Consider the following 19,658-nt stretch of genomic DNA (forward strand, 5'->3'; position numbering starts at 1 on the left):
ACATTCATGTGCATATAACTAGTCAGTTTTAATCATATATAAATCTGTGGGCATTAGTATGTAATAGGGATTTAAATTTAGTTTAACTAATCGACAGACTTTTCCATAAGCAAGGGGAGCTGCATTGGCTCCGGGAGCTAACCCTGTTGCGCACCAGCCTTTCACTGTATTAAGAGCTGACAGGCTCTCAATACATTTAAAAGGCTGAAGTGCAGTGGGGGTGGGACCTAGCGTGAGCCAGGAATCAGCTTTCCTGGCTTGCGCCAGGTTCTCCCTCTGCCCCCCCCCTTTAATTCTGATTTTTTTAAATGTATTAAAAGCCAGCATCTCTTAGTACATTTAAAAAGCAGAGGTGCAGCACCTGGGACTGGGTGTGAGCTGGGAATCAACTGATTCTTGGCTTGTGCCCAGTCTTCTCTATTCTCCTGCCTCCCCTGGACCTGCTGCACAGACGGTGCTGGGGGGAACCAGCTTTTAATCTGGCTCCCTTAGCACCAGCTCCTGCTTCCTCGCCCTTGCTGCTTCTGATAAGACTAGTTGACTATCCAGTACGCTTTTGCTTATTGGATAGTCAACTAGTCACTTACTTACATCCCTAGTCTGTAAATCTATTTCAGATAGCTATTTCCAATTAAAGTAAGAGCATGTGCATTCCTTGTGGTATAAAGTGTGGACTGAGTGTTGAGGAACTGAAAATGAGTGAATGCATTGTAATTTGAGTGTTGTATAGTCTTCAGTTACTGGCCTTTTTTTGTAGCTAACCCATGTTTTTTACCTTTTCAAAATGGAATTTCTGTAGTGTATTCTGAATGAAGCTATACCTGAAAACAATATAGAAAATTAAATGGTTACAGAATAAACCACTTCCCTTGCTTATTGGGATCTCTTGCAGGAAGCACATCACAATTGTACTATTTATGAATGTGAATCACTGCAATGGGATTGAACTATGGAGACTTAGGGTTTTAGATGCTGACTACCTGAGATTTCTCCCTGAAGTGATAGCATGACAGTTGCCTTTAAAAGGCTTCAGTCTATCGGACTCATGGTTTAAATAGGAGGCTGCAGATGGCAGCACTTACCCTTTGAGCCAATGAATTCAGGGTGTGTGGTACTTCAGGGTCTGTCTGCCCCTCCAGATTTTTGAAGAAGAGTGTTTTGAAGGGTAAATCAAGTGGGGGATGAGCAATAACTTGTTGCAGTAGCATAAATGAGGGGAGGAAGTGCATAGTTGATAAGGAGTTGGATCTTTGAAATATGCAGTATTCTATTATACTGAACATATACCTAGAGCAAACCACAAATGCAATTTCAAAATTTTTAAAATAGTTTACTAACATAGTTTAAACTATTTGAAAACTGGTCTTCCACTTAAAGGCTTAGACCTGAGGTTAGGGTTATTTCACTTATTCTAATTAACTTCACAAGTACTTTAAACAGCTGTCCATGCTGTCCACTGTTAGGTGTTTGTGAGACAGTTAATGGCTGCTGGAAAAACATAAACCTTGAACTTATTTCTTAAGCAGGCAAAATATCTTCCAGTTTCTTTTAAAGGTTGTAGTTGAGTAAATTATTCTCTATTGCCTGAAATGAGCAGCCGTTGTGTAAATTTTTCATGCACATTTGACATTCATTAAGTATGTATAAAGGTGTATTTCTTGGAACTTGTTCTTATTTTCATAGTACGCAAAAGAGTTGCTTTTTTTTGAGTGAAAAGGAAAGGAGGCTGATGAATTACTGAAGTTCATACTTTATTGAGGAGAAAATACTTTTAAGTATTTGAGAAGGAAGTACTTGGAAATAACATGTGAACAGTGCATAACTTTTTTCTGAATTGGGCTCACAGCATGTAAACCAGATGTAAGGCTATTAAAATGAAACAGTTTTGGAAGTTTAGACATTGCTATTAACTGAAAACAATGGAAAAAATCATAATAGGTTTTCATCTCAATTCAACCCAGTCCTGAGGCATAGATGTTAATTTAACAGACTCCAAGATGCCATTTATGTGTTCTAGTCATTTTAATTCTGCGTGTGATTAAGGAAGCAACTACTAGTTTACTTATTTAGAGAAATCTGCACAAGTGGTATCCCCAAAAAGGGGGAAAATTCTCCTCTACATCTCATTTTCAGATACTGGTTTCAATAGCTTGGCATAATTCAGAAATTTATGCTGGTTTTATTTATTCTATTGAAAGAATGTGGTTTAAACTTTCTATGAGCCATATACTTGTAGTGACCTGAACAAAAGCTAAGCAGAATTACATATCTGAAATAAGACATACATTTTAATATGATATTCTCCAAATATTTCTTTTGAATAACAATGAAAAACATTACACTAACACTAAGGAGTTTTCTTCATTTTGTTCCAAAAAATAAAATATTCCAAGTCCTTTTTTCTGAGAGCTTTACCTATAAATCCTTTATCAGAGCATTCTTCATTACATGATGAAATAAGATTTCTGAAAATGTTGCTGAATTATTGCCTTGTAACTTACTTTCTTCCTTTCCCTCCCTCTCTCCCCAAAGGACATGCTCTTAAACCACAGGTTGCTTCAATTTTCACATCATTTTTGGATGGGCTGAAAAAGTTCTATATCACAAAGGTATTTGATATTTTTATTTTAATGCTATTTAGCAGTTTAGGATTCAGAAACTTTCTGGGACGTTGTCTCCTGAATGGAGGTTCTCTTGAAATGTAATAAGAATAACAGTGCAGAAATTTCACTAATGGTTCATCCAAGAATCTCAAGGAAATTCTGTGCAGAGCATATTTTGCTATCAAGATTCCCAGTCTGAATGCTAGACTGAAGCAAGTTAGATTAAATTACCTTTTTCTGTTCAGTATCATTCATTTTAAAGTATCAAAACTAAATACTTGCACTACTTCACCTGTTAGCTTTGTACAAACATTAACTAATCCTCATAGCTCCCATGTGAAACAACTATTGTCTTTTACTACTTAAATAATTTCATAGATTCCAAGGCCAGAAGGGACAATTGTGATAATCTACATTGACCTACTTTGTTTTAGAAGAACATCCAGAATTGACTTTAAAAATGTTCAATGATGGGGAATCCTCTGACCCTTTTATAAGTTGTCACAGTGGTTAATTATAGAATCATGGAAATGTAGGACTAGAAGGAACCTCAATAGGTCATGTAATTTAATTATCTGCACTGAGGCATAACTAAACATGGGACAGGTATTTGTCTAACTTGCTCTTAAAAACTTCCAGTGATAGAGATTCTACAGCCTCCTAGGCAATTTGTTCCAGGGCTTAATTACTCTTAGATTTAAGAGGTTTTTCCAATATCTAAACTAAATCTCCCTTGCTGCAATTTATACACTTTACTACTTGCCCAGTTCTGAGTAATTTAGGATAAACAGGATCATAAATTGTTCTAACAACCTTTCAAGAACTTGAAGTCTGTGATCATGTCCCCCTCCTCTAATCTTCTGTTTTCTGGAATAAGCAGCCTAATTTTTTCAATCTTTCCTCTTCAGTTGTGTTTTCTAAACCTTTAATATTTTGTTGCTTTCTTCTGGACTTTCTCCAGTTTGTTCACATCATTCTCAAAGTGTGATATCCAGCACTTGACACAATACTCGGCACCAATTAAGGCCACAGCTGGAGTAATGTTTCTCATGTCTTGCTCACAATACTCCTGCTAATACATCTCAGAATGTTTGTTTTATTTGCAATAGTATTAGATTGCTGACTCCTATTTAGTTTGCGATCTACTATAATGCCTCCCATCCTTTTCTGTACTATTTCTTCCTTGGCAGTCATTTCCCATTTTCTTCACATTCTGTCCATATTGAATTTCATTCTATTTATTTCAGAACATTTCTCTTGTTTGTCAAGATAATCTCTTTGTTTTTAACATCAGCAGTTCTTTTAATTTCTTGTTTGAACTGTTGTCACTGTAACGTCTATAACAAAATAAAAAATAAATCCCAAAAATGCCAGCAAAAAATTCTTGCTCGGACTCTGTTAAAAGCCTGCACGAACTGGATCTTCAAGAGGTCCATGAAAAGCAGCACAGACTCCAACCTGCTACCTTTTCTAGGATGGCCCTCCCCATGGATGAGTCCATCATGGATATTACTGATACCATCTAGCAGATGCCTGCATCTTTCATGCCTACTAGTAAGAGGGCTGACAGGAAATACTTCGTCCCAGCCAAGGGAATGGATTTTTTTATTCTTCCGTCCCCCACCTAATTTCCTGGTCGTGGACTTAGTCCAGCACAAGGCAAAACATCCCAAACTCCGGTCCACTCCCCAGGAAAAGGATTGTAAATGATTAGATATCCTGGGCAGAAAAGTCTATTTGTCAGTGACCATACAACTGAGAATAGTAAATTACTCAGCAATGCTCACTGATTACGACTACACCAACTATTCAAAGCTCCAAGAGCTCTCGCAGTTTCTACCGGACCAGAAACAACTACATCTGCATAGCTTTATCCAAGAGAGCCACATGATTGCCTGTACCTCCCTGCAATCAGCAACGGACGTAGCTAACACTGCATCCCATACTACGGCAACAGCCATCATGTTGTGTAGAGCATCGTGGCTCAAAGTGTCAGGAATCATGAGAGAGCTGCAACAAAGTCTAGGACCTTCCCTTCGACAGAACCAACTTGTTGGCATGGAAGATAGATGAGGTCTTGCCTTCCATGAAGGATTCTCGGACAACCAAGAGAACCCTTGGGATGTACACACCGCCCAACAAGAGGCAGAGATATAATTACTGATGACCCAGAGAACCATACAGATACCTGACAAAGTATGACTTTAGACAGAGGCAAAAACCTCAACAAGACCTCAACAGTCTTTGACTAGCCAACCTTCCACCTCCAAGCAACAAATTTGAAAGGGTTGCAGACAACCTGAGAGAAATTCCCATGGTTACTATGACATTATCATCCAACCTCCAATTCACCTATCAGTTATGTTCCTTCCAACAGAAATGGATAGAAATAACATCAGAATGTTGGGTCTTAGATCATCAAAGTTGCCTACTCTAGCCCCTTTACTTCTGTTCCCCACACCCAACCTTCCTCCCCACTGCTCTTCAGGGACCTCTCTCATAAGGTTCTCCTCCAGCAAGAAGGTACAACACATCCTGCAAATAGGAGCAATAGAACTAGTCCTGCCAACCTTCGAGGGAAGAGGTTTTTATGCCAAGTATTTCTGACACAGAAAACAGCCAGATGGAGGCCATTTTTAGACCTCAGAAAACTCAACGAATACATAACGTACAAGAAGTTCAAGATGGTAACATTAGCAAGTCAGACCTGCCTTACATCACGGGGATTAGCTCTCGGCCTTCAACCTCCAGGATGCTTGTTTCCACATAACGATCCTTCCAGAACAGACACTTTTTACACTTTCTAGTGGACATGAAATATTACCAATATCAAGTTCTCCCATTTGGCCTCTCGACAGCACTAAGAGTTTTTCAAGGACTCTAGCTGTGGTAACTGCACATCTTCGTCACTTGGGAGTAATAGTATTCCCTTACCTAGATGACTGCCTTATAAAAAGGTACATCATTCCAAGAGACCCAGGACATGGTTTGGCAAAACCATTTTGATCCTTCTCAACCTTGTATTCCATATTAATTATCAGAAATCCATGTGTCAACCCATGTAACTCTTGAGTTCATAGGGGCTTATCTAGATTAAACAATGGCTTCAGCAACGTTACCCAAACATAGATTGATGCTCTCACAGCTCTCGTGTCTGCAGCATGCATAAAGCCGGTCACAACAGTGTATGTATGCCTCAGAATTGGCAGCCACCACACATGTGGTGAGACTAGCCAGATTACGTGAGATGCTTACAGGCATGGCTGGCACCATGGTTTATACTCCCTCCAGGGACTCCTTACACCAGACTGTCACTGTAACACATCACATTCTAACATCATTGCATTGGTGGACACAGACGCAGAACATGTTGCACGGATCCCCTTTCAGCAGCCTGCTCTCCTACAGTTATCATTACAACAGATACTTTTCTCGTGATGTGGGGGATCATCTTTGAGCTGAAACAGTCTCACCACGAGCAAACACTTCACATCAACCTTCTCGAGCTCACGTGGTGTGATATACATGCTGCCACTTTCTACCATTTATTGCTCATAGGCTGATGAAAATCCTGTCAGACAATATGGCATGTATATAGTACATCAACTGGCAGGGCGAAGCCTGATCTGCCTTCCTCTGTACAGAGGCCTTGAAACTATGAAGTTGGTGCATCATGGATCACACAAATCCTACTGCTGCTTGCTTTCCTGGGATGCTCAATGTCGTCACAGACAATCTCAGCCATGGGGCTTTTTTTAGTTTTCTTGTGTGTGGTCTCCTCCCCTCTTCCCCCCCCCCCCTTTTTTTTTAAGACCAGCATGAGTGTGGTGGGAGCCGGACACTCAAGTCCGCAGAGATGCTTCTCTTAAGTGGAGTCAGCCCAAGAAACGTGTTTGCAACCAAGACCAAATGCAAATGCCACTTATTCTGCTCCAGAGTAGCTCTGAGCCGAGGTTCTCTAGAGGATGCTTTCCTTCTAAAGTGAATGCCCCCCTCCTATAAGCATTCCCACCGTTACCTCTGATCCATCAAATGATCACGAAAATCAGACAAGATTGAGCATTGGTAATTCTAATCATACCATCATAGTCCAGGCAGATCTGGTTCCCTTACTTGCAGAGGCTGACTATTTCCAGTCCCCATGTATTCCTTCCTCATTGTGATCTACTGTCTCAACACCACAGCAAGATACTTCATCCCAGGCCAGGGAAACTCCACCTCAACACATGGTTCCTGGCTGGCTCCATAATGATGAAGTTACCTGTTCTGACAGGGTAAATCCTAATTAATGGTAGGAGAGTATCCACCAGAAAGATGAACATCTACAAATGAACATCTAGGGAGTGTAGCGCACCTTAAGTCAAGGGCAAACGATAATCATCACATCCCACCTGATACCACTTCCCTACCAATCATACTAGACTCTTAGAATTGCAGGAAGCAGGACTCTCCTTTAACACAATAAAAGTCCATGCAGCTTCGATTGCCGCCTTCCACAAACCCCCTAATAGCACCTCCTATTCTTGCACATCCCATCACTAAGCATTTCCTTACAAGTCTTCAGAATACTTTGACCACCTACACTGATATGGGATCTAAATCCTGTTCTTAAGAGCCTAACCAAACCACCTTTCAAATCATTAGCTACATGCTTGTGGCTATGTCTTTCCATGAATGTGGCCTTCTTTGTAACCATCACCTCCAGTAGGAAGGTGGGCAAGATGGCGGCACTGATGTCTGATTGGCCCTACACCATGTTCACTAAAGACAGAGTAATCTTCCAATCTCACCCCAAATTCCTCCCGAAAGTTCCATCACGTTTCCTTATCAATGAACCCATACTCTTACCTGCATTTTGTCCTAAACCACGTACCAAGCTGACTCAAGGAGCGCTACACGCCCTAGATGTCAGATAAGTGCTCGCCTTTTACCTCTACAGAATGAAGTCTTGGAGAACGTGCAAAGTCTCCTTAACCTGTCTCTTTCCAGACAATATCCAAATGGATCTTTTCCTGTATACAAGTTTGTTACACCATCCACAAGAAACAACTGGAGCCAATTTAATAGTTTTTCAATTATCATTAAAGAGCAGTACGCAAGATTGTCCCTTTCTTGTGATGTGTTCAGCTGTTACTATTATTATTATTATTATTATTATTATTATCATCCCTGTGCCCACTAAAGCTCCAAACTCCTGTTCTTGGAACAAGAAACCAGATGTACTTCCAAACTGAGATATAGCAAACCACTCGAAGTTTCTTTTTCCACTTTTGCGCCTGTGGCATACTTCTCCCACCTTTTTTCATTCTTCTGCCTTATTTCCCTTTTTTCCCTTCTGGTGCCCTCCATGGTCCAGGATTGTGCAAATGATGGTCTTCTGGCAACAGTGTTTGACCAGCATAGTGACTCTCACTTCTGGTTCTTTTTGCTTAGCATTTTTGTAGAGTAATACTTTCTGGGAACAAAAGGGCGCACACATTCCCTTCTTACTGCCTGGAGAATTGAGACTACAAATTGATGGGCTCCTCTCTGCCTGTTTATTCAAAGTGTCTTTAGCAGGACAGAAGCTTTCTCTCAGCAAGTCCAGTAGAATGAAACTGTTTGGATCACATCACTGCCACCTCCCAGTGGTGATGAAAGCAGTAACATATTACAGGCATAATTCTTAAGCGGAAGAGCGTCTAAGAATTCCCCTTGTTTTATGCAGCACAGGAATACTTCCATTTAGTAATTTGTCGGGTCACATATCAAATTCTTCAAAGTTGTTCAGTATAGTGCACAAAAATTTCTATCTGTGTCAAGAATGGTTGAAAATAGAGTAGAAATTATCTGAAATATTCCATGTAATTTGTTTTCTTTAATCACTATCCTGTTTATATCCCACAAATACTTGCTAAAAAAAGTGACTTTGGGTACATTTTTCTTAGAATCATAGAGCTGGAAGAGACCTCAGGAGGTCATCAACCCAGCCAAGGCTTTGTCAAGCCAAGACTTAAAAACCTCTAGGGATGGAGATTCCATCACCTCCCTAGGTAACCCATTCTAGTACTTCAGTACCCTCTTGGTTAAATAGTTTTTCTTAATATCCAACCTAGACCTCCCCCACTGTAACTTGAGACCATTGCTTCTTCTGCCATCTGTCACTACTGTGAACAGCCTTTCTCCATCCTCTTTGGAACCTCCTTTTAGTAAGTTGAAGGCTGCTATCAAATCCCCCCCCCCTTCTCTTCTGCAGACTAAACAAACCCAAATCCCTCAGTCTCTCCTCGTAGGTCATGCGCTGCAGCCCCCTAATCATTTTGGTTGCCCTCCACTGGACCCCCTCCAATGCATCCACATCCTTTCTATAGTGGGGGACCCAGAACTGGACACAACACTCCAGGTGTGGCCTCACCAGAGCCAAATAAAGGGTAATGATTACTTCTCTAGATCTGCTAGCAATGCTCCTCTTAATGCAACGTAATATGCCATTAGCCTTTTTGGCTACAAGGGCACACTGTTGACTCATCTCCAGCTTCTCATCCACTGTAATCCCGAGGTCCTTTTCTGCAGAACTGCTACTTAGCCTGTCAGTCCCCAGCCTGTAACAGTGCTTGGGATTCTTCCATCCCAAGCGCAGGACTCTACACTTGTCCTTGTTGAACCTCCTCAGATTTCTTGTGGCCCAATCCTCTAATCTGTCTAGGTCACTCTGGATCCATCCCTGCTCTCCAGCGTATCTATCTCTCCCCCAGCTTAGTGTCATCTGCAAATTTGTTGAGGGTGCAATCCATCCCCTCATCCAGGTCATTAATAAAGATGTTGAACAAAACCAGCCCTAGAACAAAACCAGCCCTAGAACTGATTTTTGGGGCACTCTGCTTGAAACCAACCACAAACCCGACATCGAGCCATGGATCACTACCTGTTGGGCACAATAATCTAGCCAGCTTTCTATCCATTTTACAGTCCATTTATCCAATCCATATTCTCATAACTTGCTGGCAAGAATATTATGGGAGACTGTAGCCAGAGTTTTGTTAGTCAAGATATATCACATCCACTGACTTTCCCATATCCACATAGCCAGTTACTTCATCATAGAAGCTAATCAGATTGGTCAGGCACAATTTGCCCTTCATGAATCCATATTGACTATTCCTGATCACTTTCCTCTCTTCCAAGTGCTTCAAAATGGATCCCCTCCATGATTTTTCCAGGGACTGAGGTTAGGCTGACTGGTCTATAGTTCTCTGGATTGTCCTCCTATTTTCTAAAGATGGGCACTACATTTGCCTTTCCAGTCATCCGGGATCTCGCCCGATCTCCACAGTTTTTCAAAGATAATGACCCAGGGCTCTGCAATGACATTTGCCAACTCCCTCTGAACTCTCGGATGCATTAAATCTGGACCCATGGATTTGTGTATGTTTAGCTTTCCTAAATTATTCCTAACCTGTCTTTTCCCCACCGAGGGCTGCCCACCTCCTTCCTGTACTGTGTTGCCTAGTGCAGTAATCTGAGGGTACGTCTAGACTACATGCCTCTGGCGACAGAGGCATGTAGATTAGGCTACCCGACAGAGTAAAATGAAGCGGCGATTTAAATAATCGCCGCTTCATTTACATTTACATGGCTGCCGCGTTGAGCCGACAAACAGCTGATCAGCTGTTTGTCGGCTCAGCGCGATAGTCTGGACGCTCCCCTGCCGACATCAAAGGGAGTTGTCGACAACCCAGGTATGCCTCTGTCGCCAGAGGCATGTAGTCTAGACGTACCCTGAGAGTTGACCTTGTCTGTGAAGGCAGAGTCAAAGAAAGCATTGAGTACTTCATCTTGTCACTAGGTTACCTCCCTCATTCAGTAAGGGCCCCACACCCTCTCTGATCACCCTCTAATGCTAACATGCCTGTAGAAACCTTTGTTGTTACCTTTCACATCCCTTTCTAGCCACAATTCCAATTGCGCTTTTGCCTTCCTGATAACTCCCCTACATTCTCAAGCAATATATTTATTGCTCCTTAGTCATCTGTGCAAGTTTCCACTTCTTGTAAGCTTCCTTTTTGTGTTTAAGCTCACCAAGGATTTCCCCTGTAAGTCAGTCTGGTCGCCTTCCATATTTGCTTTTCTTACTGCACATCGGGATGGTTTCTTCCTATGCCTTTAAGGCTTCTTTAAAATACTGCCAGCTCTCCTGGACGCCTTTTCCCTTCATGTTAGCATCCCAGGGAATCCTGCCCATGAGTTCTCTGAGGGAATCAAAGTCTGCTCTTCTGAGTCCAAGGTATGTATTTTGCCACTCTCCTTTCTTTCTTTGGTCAGGATCCTGAAATCTATTATCTCATGATCATTGCTTCCCAGGTTGTCACCCACCTCTACTTCCTCTTTCTTCAATTACAGATGGGTACAAAGAAAACATTGATTTAACCCTAGATTCTGCCATGTAATTTTGACTTAATAGATATTTTCTTTTCACAGTTTAAAGGATTTGATCCCAACGAACTGTGTGTAGCTACCTTACTCTTCGAGGGTGACAGAGAGAAGGTTCTTCAGCATGAAAAGCAAGTTTATGATATCGCCGCCAAATTTGGGTATGACTTTGAAAGAATTTTATTTCTGCTATGGAGTGCATCTGTTTAAAATTACCTGGTAAAAATTAGGTTACTGCATTTTTAAGACACGACTCGCATAAAAATTTCAATGTTATATCCTTAAACCATTTTGTAAAGCTAAAATTAAAATATTTACAATTAAATGTTCCCTTTTATAAATATAACTTTAGTTAATAGCAATTTAATTTCTGATTATTATTTTAATGCAATTTAGATATACAGTTTACTATGGCATCTGAAGAAATATAGCATCTGAAATTTTGTTAAAGCTTTATTTTATGCTAGTCATACTATTCAGACTTGTAGACCTGGAAGCAGGATGCTGTTTTGTGACACTAGACTAATGGACTTTCTAAAGCACAGAGGGAGACAAAATGGTACAGTTAATATTTGGTGATATTGAATAAAGCATAAATAAATAAATTAATTCTTTTTAAGGGGAAATTGTGTTTAATCAACAAACTTGATGAATTAGCAGCAACTCACCTCTTGTCACTGATTGTGTTGTGCTGTTACAAAGGGACAGAAAACATTTCACTTCAGTAACAGTCTGAGTAATGATAGGGTGGTTTCTTTCCATCTGCTTTGATTGATTACAAGACAGGTCAATGAAAACCATGGTGAAAATGTCATTTGTCAGGACTCCATTTTTATTTCCTTTTAAAACAAACTCTTTGCTGTTAATTATCTACTCTGCTTATTAACATTTTAATTCTACTTCTCAGTTGTACGTTTTTGTATTAAGCTTTCAGTGCTGTGCTTTATACATTCATATTAAGCTTTTCTGTGCTTCTAGATTGCTTTTTCAAACTCAATGTAAACTAAATTTTCCTTAGGTGGTTTGGAAAAGTATGTTTAAAATAATTTGGCATCCTATGGTCCCTCTTGAATATATAAAATTGATAATTTTTTTTAGTTGAGTAAACATCAACTTTTTTCTGCTGCATGTAAAAATACCCATGAAGAACATAAGGTTGCAAAGACAAGTACTCAGAAGTTAGCAGATGTCAGAATTAAAGCTACTAATGCAATCCTGAATCATCCCCCCTGTGTATATTATAACAATTTAATTACATTATGATATACTACTTTTCCACTGGACCCTTGCAATGTGCACTGAAAACAATGTCTTATACATGGAAAGTTAGGCGACCTTATCTATAGGTAGAGCTACCAGTTCTGGATGTCGTAATGAAAGTTTGCCTTTAATTTTGATTGATTTAAGCTTCTAGCTCCATGTTTATTTGTAAATTGCTTTTATTTTTATCCCTTCAATTGGGGATTTCTTTTCTAGACCAAAATCCTGAGGATTCATGCAGCTGGCTCTTTAATATGATGTCCTTTGTGACAGCTATAAGAGTCAAGCCAACAAAAATAGGACCTCTTTCAGCAGCGATCCTAAATTTGTGGGTTTGTGTTGTTGCTGAGCAATACAACTTCCCTATCTCTTGCCTTCTCTCTGGCCCAAATGTGTCTGCTCACACATGACCCAAGTACCTTATTAGATTAATGGTCTACTATTATAGTTATTCTCCTTTGAGAGTTGTCCCTGCTCCACTTAAATCAAGGTGCATCCCAGCACCTTTAATCGGACACTTTGACAGCAGTGCCCCCCTCTCGGACTGTGCATGTGCTCTGCCTGCCTCAAGTTGTCACTGTATAAATTGTGTATGCACAGTCTGGGCTCCTCAGTTGCTTCTCTATCATCCTCAGCCAGAGGAGGCGTGCATTGTTACATAGTTTGATTTAGTTTTCAGTTACAGTTGGATAGTTTTTGTTTCCAGTTTGTAGAACAACATCCTCAGCTGGAGTACTGTGTCCAGTTCTGGGTGCCACATTTCAAGAAAGATGTGGAGAAATTGGAAAGGGTACAGAGAAGAGCGACAAGAATGATTAAAGGTTTAGAGAACATGACCTATGAAGCCAGGCTTCATGAACTGGGCTTGTTTAGTTTGGAAAAAAGAAGATTAAGGGGGGACATGATAGCGGTTCTCAAATATCTAAAAGGGTGTCACAAGGAGGAAGGAGAAAATTTGTTCCTCTTGGTTTCTGAGGACAGGACAAGGAGTAACAGGCTTAAAGTGCAGCAGGGGAGGTTTAGATTGGACATTAGGAAAAAATTCCTAACTGTCAGGGTGGTCAAATATTGGAATAAATTGCCAAGGGAGGTGGTGGAGTCTTCCTCTCTGGAGATATTTAAGAACAGGTTAGATAGACATCTGTCAGGGATGGTGTAGACGGAGCTTGGTCCTGCCTTGAGGGCGGGGGGCTGGACTCGATGACCTCTCGAGGTCCCTTACAGTCCTATTATTCTATGAGTCTATGATCCTTCACCCCCTGCTTATTTGCTTTGATATGCCAGGCTCACCCAGATTCAAAAGGCTTTGTTCTTGCAGAGGGGCCATCCCTGTGGCCACACTGTGTGTTTGCTGCTTTGGGGAGTCCCATGTCCCCCCAAAATACCATTGTCAAAAAATTAAAAGGAGCAAGGACAGGGAGCCCCATCTTAAGCTCTTATTACTTCAGGACTCCCTCAAACCGGTGTTCTAACCTGATCCAACCCTAGGGGCAGAAACTCAACAGAGACATTCAAAAGCTCTACAGAATAGACCAGCTTTCTCTGCTACAGGTAGAGATAAGAAACAAAACCTTTCAGTTTTGTCAGTGCCAGCCACCCCGCAGCTGAGCACTTTTGACTCTGCAGCCACTTCTGGCACAGACTGTGGGTCAGGGGCCCCTTCAAAAGGTGCCAAGGCAAAGGGCTTCCAGCTGCCTGCCTCTCAGAATGTATCGATGGTCCCTGTAGTGACCCCAGTGCTGACCTCAGGCTACGTGTAGCCTATTGAAACAGCAGAAGTGGTGTTTTCCTTTGATCCTGCCGCCCGGTTCTTTCTGTGATGCTGCCAACACTACCGCCTTGCTCTTTACTGCAGCAGCACACAGCATGAAGTGACATGGCACTGACACTCTTCTCTGCTCTCAGTGCCACCTCTTTTGAACACGGCACCAAATTCTCACTGCACACTGGGACAGTCAGTGTGGTCTAATGTGACTCAGCAGCAGTTCCTCAGCCCTGCTGACATTACTCTCCTACTCTCCGGGATCTCCTCTCCTGGATTTGAGATCTCACCAGAGCCACAAGCTCAATATTACTAGTCCCCCATAACCCTCCCATACCTATCCAGCTGGGAGGAAGAAGACTTGGAGAACAAAACCCTCTCTCCACAAAGTTCCCCAGGAGAGAACTGGAACCCACACAGGCCAAACACATCTGCCAGACAATACCCATAGTATGCCTCGTCTCTCCCGCCCCCAGATGGCACCACCCATACTATTCCTCGGCCAATGGCTGTACTAGGGCACATGGCACTACCACAGGCCGGGACATGCTAACTGTCCTGCCCCTTGGAGGCAAACCTACAAACCACCCCGACCAACAGCTCAAGTGGAGGTGGGCCTCACCACTGAACCTATACTGGACATACAAACAGAGATTGTAAGAGACCGGTCACCCACAGCCACTGGGGTACCTCCCTTGCCCCAGAAAGCCAAATTCCCCACCACATCCACAACTACTGATGAACGTACTTACTTTCAGGACCTCTTTAAGAAAGTAGTGAATGAGTTTAATATCACTTTAAAAGAAGTCTCAAACAACCAACACAAGCTCACAGACATATTGCAAGCTAATACCACTTCTATAATAGTACTCCCCACCAACACAGCCATCCTGCAGCCTGTGTAAATATGGCAGATGCCTGCTTCCATATTGGCGGATTGGACCAAAAGAAATCTGATACATTTCAACAAGGACAAGTACAGAGTTCTGTACTTGGGATGCAAGAATCCCAAGCACTGTTGTTACAGGCTGGGGACCAACTGCTAAGTAGCACTTCAGCAGAAAAAGGCCTGGAATTACAGTAGATGAGAAGCTGGATGAGAGTCATTAGTGTGCCCTTGTACCCAAGAAGGCTAAGGGCATATTAGGGTGCATTAGGAGGAGCATTGCCAGCAGATCTAGAGAAGTGATTATTACTCTTTATTTAGCACTGGTGAAGCCACATCTGGAGTATTGCTTCCAGTTCTGGGCCCCCCATTACAGAAAGAATTTGGGTGCACTGGAAAGAGTCCAGTGGAGAGCAACAAAAATGATTAAGGGGGCTGGAGCATATAATTTAAGAGGAGAGGTTGAGGGGTTTGTGCTTTAGTCTACAGAAGAGGAGAGTGAGGCATGGTTTGATAGCAGCCTTTAACTACCTGAAGGGAAGTTCCAAAGAGGATACAGAAAAGCTGTTCTTAGTAGTGACAAATGGCAGAATGAGGAGTAATGGTCTCAAGTTGCAGTGGAGAGGTCTAGGTTGGATATTAGGAAAAACTACTTTACTAGGACAGTGTTGAAGCATTGGAATGGGTTACCTAGGGAGATAGTTGAGTCTCAATCCCTAGAGGCTTTTTAGGTCCTGGCTTGACAAAGCTCTGGCTGGGGTGATTCTGTTGGGGTTAGTCCTACTTCGGGCAGGGGGTTGGACTGTGACCCCTTCCAAACCTATGATTCTATAACACCCATGAGCAAGAGGATGGACTGCAAATATTGTGTTCCCTCCAAGGATGCTGAGTTCTTCTTTACACACCCTGCTTTCAACTCCTTAGTAGTGGAAACAGCTAACCAAAAGAACAAGCAGCAACAATTCAAGACCACACCATTTGACAGACAGATGGATGCCTTTGGGTGTGAAGTGTATTTTTCCTCCACCTTGTAATTCTCAGTGGCCAATTATGCAGCATTTATTAGCAAAATACAGTCACAGAAATTACTCAAATGTAATGTGTGGAAAAGAACCACAACATCTATTTGAAAACTGGAGAAAATGCTTTAGGGTACGTCTACACTGCATCCCTAGTTCGGACTAGGGATGCAAATGGAGACGACCGAAGTAGTTAATGGAGTGGGGATTTAATCACAGCTGATTCGAACCAGGAAGTGCGCGCTGGGACACTTTAGTTTGGACTAGAGCCCTATGATTAATGTGTACAACAGAACAGATTAAGCAGCTGTGATTTGAACTAGCGCGCCGGCGAGATCATGTTAATAAAGCGTGGGATATTTAAATCCCTGCTTCATTAACTACTTCGGTTGTCTCCATTTACATCCCTAGTTCAAACTAGGAATGCAGTGTAGACGTACCCTTAGTGAGAAATTTAGAGGTTCATCTGTTAATCTTGTTAGGAAGAAGATTGTGAGATTACTTAATTACAACATGTAATTAATTTAGTAGGGGAGAACATTCTAAGTGCAAAAGGGATCTTTGTTCTAGCAGGGAGAGGCATAATCAGAATCAATGGCTAGAAGCTAAGGACATACAAATTGCAGTTAGAATCGAGACACAGATTTGTAATGATGAGGGTGAATGACAATTGGAACAAACAACCAAACACAGTGGGGAATTCTACCTCTCTGCAAATCAAGACTAAATGCCTTTTTTGAATGGTGCCCTTTAATTTGGAGGCCAGATTAGATGACATAATTTCTTTCTGCCTTTAAAAAAATCTATGTAAACACAGGAAATCCAGAATTTAAGCTTAAGGCAGACATGCTAAGGTGTGGAAATGAACAATGAAGCACCAACAACCTTAGTGCTGCCTTGTAGTGACACAGGGAAAAAGAGCTCGTTGTCTTTTCAGGTCTGCTTAATCTGTTCTGTTGTACGCATTAATCTTAATTTGTTTTATTACATGTTATTGCTGTTGAACAAACTTCCAGTATCTTAGCTGTGCACTTCCATATATGTTTGCATTTTTTTTGTTTAATCTTAACTCTGAATTTCCCGAGTTTATAGTGCTTGATTTAGGGATAATTGCAAAATCTCTGTAATACATCTTACTCTGAATTCTTCATCCGTTCTTTCGACCTTAAATCCAGGTTGAAGCCACATTATTTGGAAATCATGACAATAGCATGAGTAGTAGTAATAACTGGTGGTATAGTGGCACCCAGATGTTCCACTGATGGTTTGGGCCCCATTTCTGTAGGCAAGTGTTGGGAACCTGCAGCACAAGGGCCACATGCATCCCATCAGGTTCTATGTGTGACCTGAGACATTTTGTTTACTGTTGTCCGCATGCAGAGTTGCCAGATTCCGCAGGTTTCTGTCCATGTAGTTTTCCTACTGGTATTACTAAAGTGACATGCATGTGAAGTGGGGGGCATGCTGACTGCACATAATATCCACTGCAAGAACCGCGCACTCCCTTTGCATTCAATTAAAGCACTGCTTTGGTTCAATCTGTACACCTTACAAATTCTAGGTACGTGAGCGCAGTCAGTTCACTCTACACATTTTAAGTACATAAGCACAGTTAGCAAAACTATTCTATCCTGAGAAACAGTTGTGGTTGAAACAATCTTGTGCCCCACTGAAATGATAGAAGGCCACTCATGAGGCCCACTCACTAGCCTTGATTGCCCATTGCTGCGCTAGAGCCTGTGCAAACGCACAGACTTTTTGATAGTCTTACGTTTATTTGTAATTTTTAAACTTTTTACACTATACAGAATTTTGATATTTGCTTGTGTATAGTCTATATCCAACTTTTTAAGACAAAATTATGGGAAATTTTAGCAGTTTATGCTTTCGTGTAGGATTCAATCACAAATCAAACTTTTGATGGAATTTTTTAACCAATGGTTTTTAGAAGTAATGTCAATGGTAAGAATTGTTGAGAAATACCTGTTCTCCCCTTCCTCCCCCCATAATACATACTTTGTATGTAATAACCCTACGTACAGTGAGTTTCACTGTTTACCCAATTCCCCTTTATCATGTGGTCTTCTAACAACCAGCTTGATAAAACATTGTTTTTAAAAATAGGAGGATTTCTGCTATGTGTGATAACCTGAAACTCCTTTTAACTCAGGCTTAGATTGGAAATGTTTCAGGTTGAAGTTGTGTCTTTGATCTATTTGCATATTTCTTTGGCCCAAAGTATTTTATTTTTTTTTTTCTTGGAAAGCTATGAACAGTTCACTTGAGACCCATGTTAGTAATTAACTGTCATCAATTGCAGTGGACTGGCAGCTGGAGAAGATAATGGACAGAGAGGTTACATGCTGACATTTGTCATCGCTTATCTTCGGGTAGGTCACTCTTTTTCTCTGCTGCTTTGGTGTGACTATTTCTGTACCCAACAAATCATATAGAAACCCTATATTTTTTTTTCAAATCCTTTATGCAGATTTTCTTCAGACTTGAAAAATATTAGTCAAAACTCTCCAATCTCTATACCCAGGGCTCGACAAATCTGCTTATCTACTCGCCTGTGGCGAGTAGATTTCAGCCAGTCACCCCGTTCACCGGTGGTGCGCGGACGTATAGTGTGGGGCTGGCACATGCACAGTGTGGGACTGGCGAGTGGGTTTTCACCGCAGTCGTTGAGCCCTGTCTATGCCCCTTCTGTTTCTTTCTTTCCCTTCATGCATCTGATGAAATGAGTTGCAACTCAAAGCTTATGCCATAATAAAATTATTAGGGTTTTGTAAGGTGCCACTGGCTCCTTGTTTTTGCTGACGTAGACTAACTTTGCTACTTCTGAAACCTTTCTCTAGGGACTCTGCATTTTCTATGTGGACATACATTTAAAGAGACAATCCGAGCTAATGTTTTATAGGACCAGCTTCTGTTTGTGAAAGGAATAAGCTTTCAGGCTTATGCAAAACTCTTCTTCAGCTTCTGGGAAACTCACTCAGTGTGTTTTTGCAAATCAGTTAAAAGTCCATGATTTTTTGTGTCTACAAAGTTTTGCTAGACATATGCCTATCACAACATTGCAGCTTATCCAGTGCACTGAATGCCCCAATAGTAACTGTATTAGTGAAACAAGACAATCACTAGGCTTTCAGATGAATTCACACAGGAAAATAAGATAAAAAATATCACATTACCTGTGGTGAGCCCTTCTCTCAAAGTGATGACTCTACATCTGACATCTTAGTCCTCATCCTCACAGAATACCTACATAGCACTTTAAAAAGATGGGCCTGGGAGTTTAAATTTGTAACTCTGATAGGTAGTGAAAGTGATGGACTGAATATAGGCACTGGATTTAAGACTTATTAAAACAATCTGTAACCCACTAACAAACTCCACCATAGCTGTTCTCCACCCACTTTCCTACCCTATGACTGTAGAATGTTAACAGGTCACTTCACCTTGCGTGGTCTCTTGAAATGTGTTAACTACCTGCAAAGTGTTCCACCTTGCATTCACCAATGGCGCGCTAAGGCTTTCCCTATACTACACAGCTTTTAATAACATAACTGTGTTGACACAGTTGTCACTAAAAGTCAGGGGCTACGTCTAGACTGGCATGATTTTGTGGAAATACTTTTAACAGAAAAACTTTTCTGTTAAAAGTATTTCCGCAAAAGAGCATCAAGATTGGCAAGGGTGCTTTTGCGCAAAAGCAT

At 41.3% G+C, this 19,658-nt stretch overlaps 1 protein-coding gene across 5 annotated transcripts in view; it reads left to right on the forward strand.

Annotated features, from left to right (window-relative positions):
• AGPS (alkylglycerone phosphate synthase) overlaps nt 1–19,658 on the forward strand; it is a 148,391-nt gene that overhangs the window by 77,934 nt on the left and 50,799 nt on the right. For all 5 annotated transcript variants that reach the window (XR_016350054.1, XM_089779779.1, XM_075933712.2 and 2 more), the window contains exons 13-15: nt 2,533–2,609; nt 11,061–11,173; nt 18,260–18,329. Coding sequence is in view for 4 of the 5 variants with exons in the window: in XM_089779779.1 (XP_089635905.1) it covers nt 2,533–2,609; nt 11,061–11,173; nt 18,260–18,329 (260 nt within the window). In the remaining variant the exon portion in view is untranslated. The remainder of the gene's footprint in view (nt 1–2,532; nt 2,610–11,060; nt 11,174–18,259; nt 18,330–19,658) is intronic.

Source organism: Pelodiscus sinensis, chromosome 7 (assembly GCF_052426305.1).
Source record: "Pelodiscus sinensis isolate ZL-2025 chromosome 7, ASM5242630v1, whole genome shotgun sequence".
NCBI classification, from domain to species: domain Eukaryota; kingdom Metazoa; phylum Chordata; order Testudines; family Trionychidae; genus Pelodiscus; species Pelodiscus sinensis.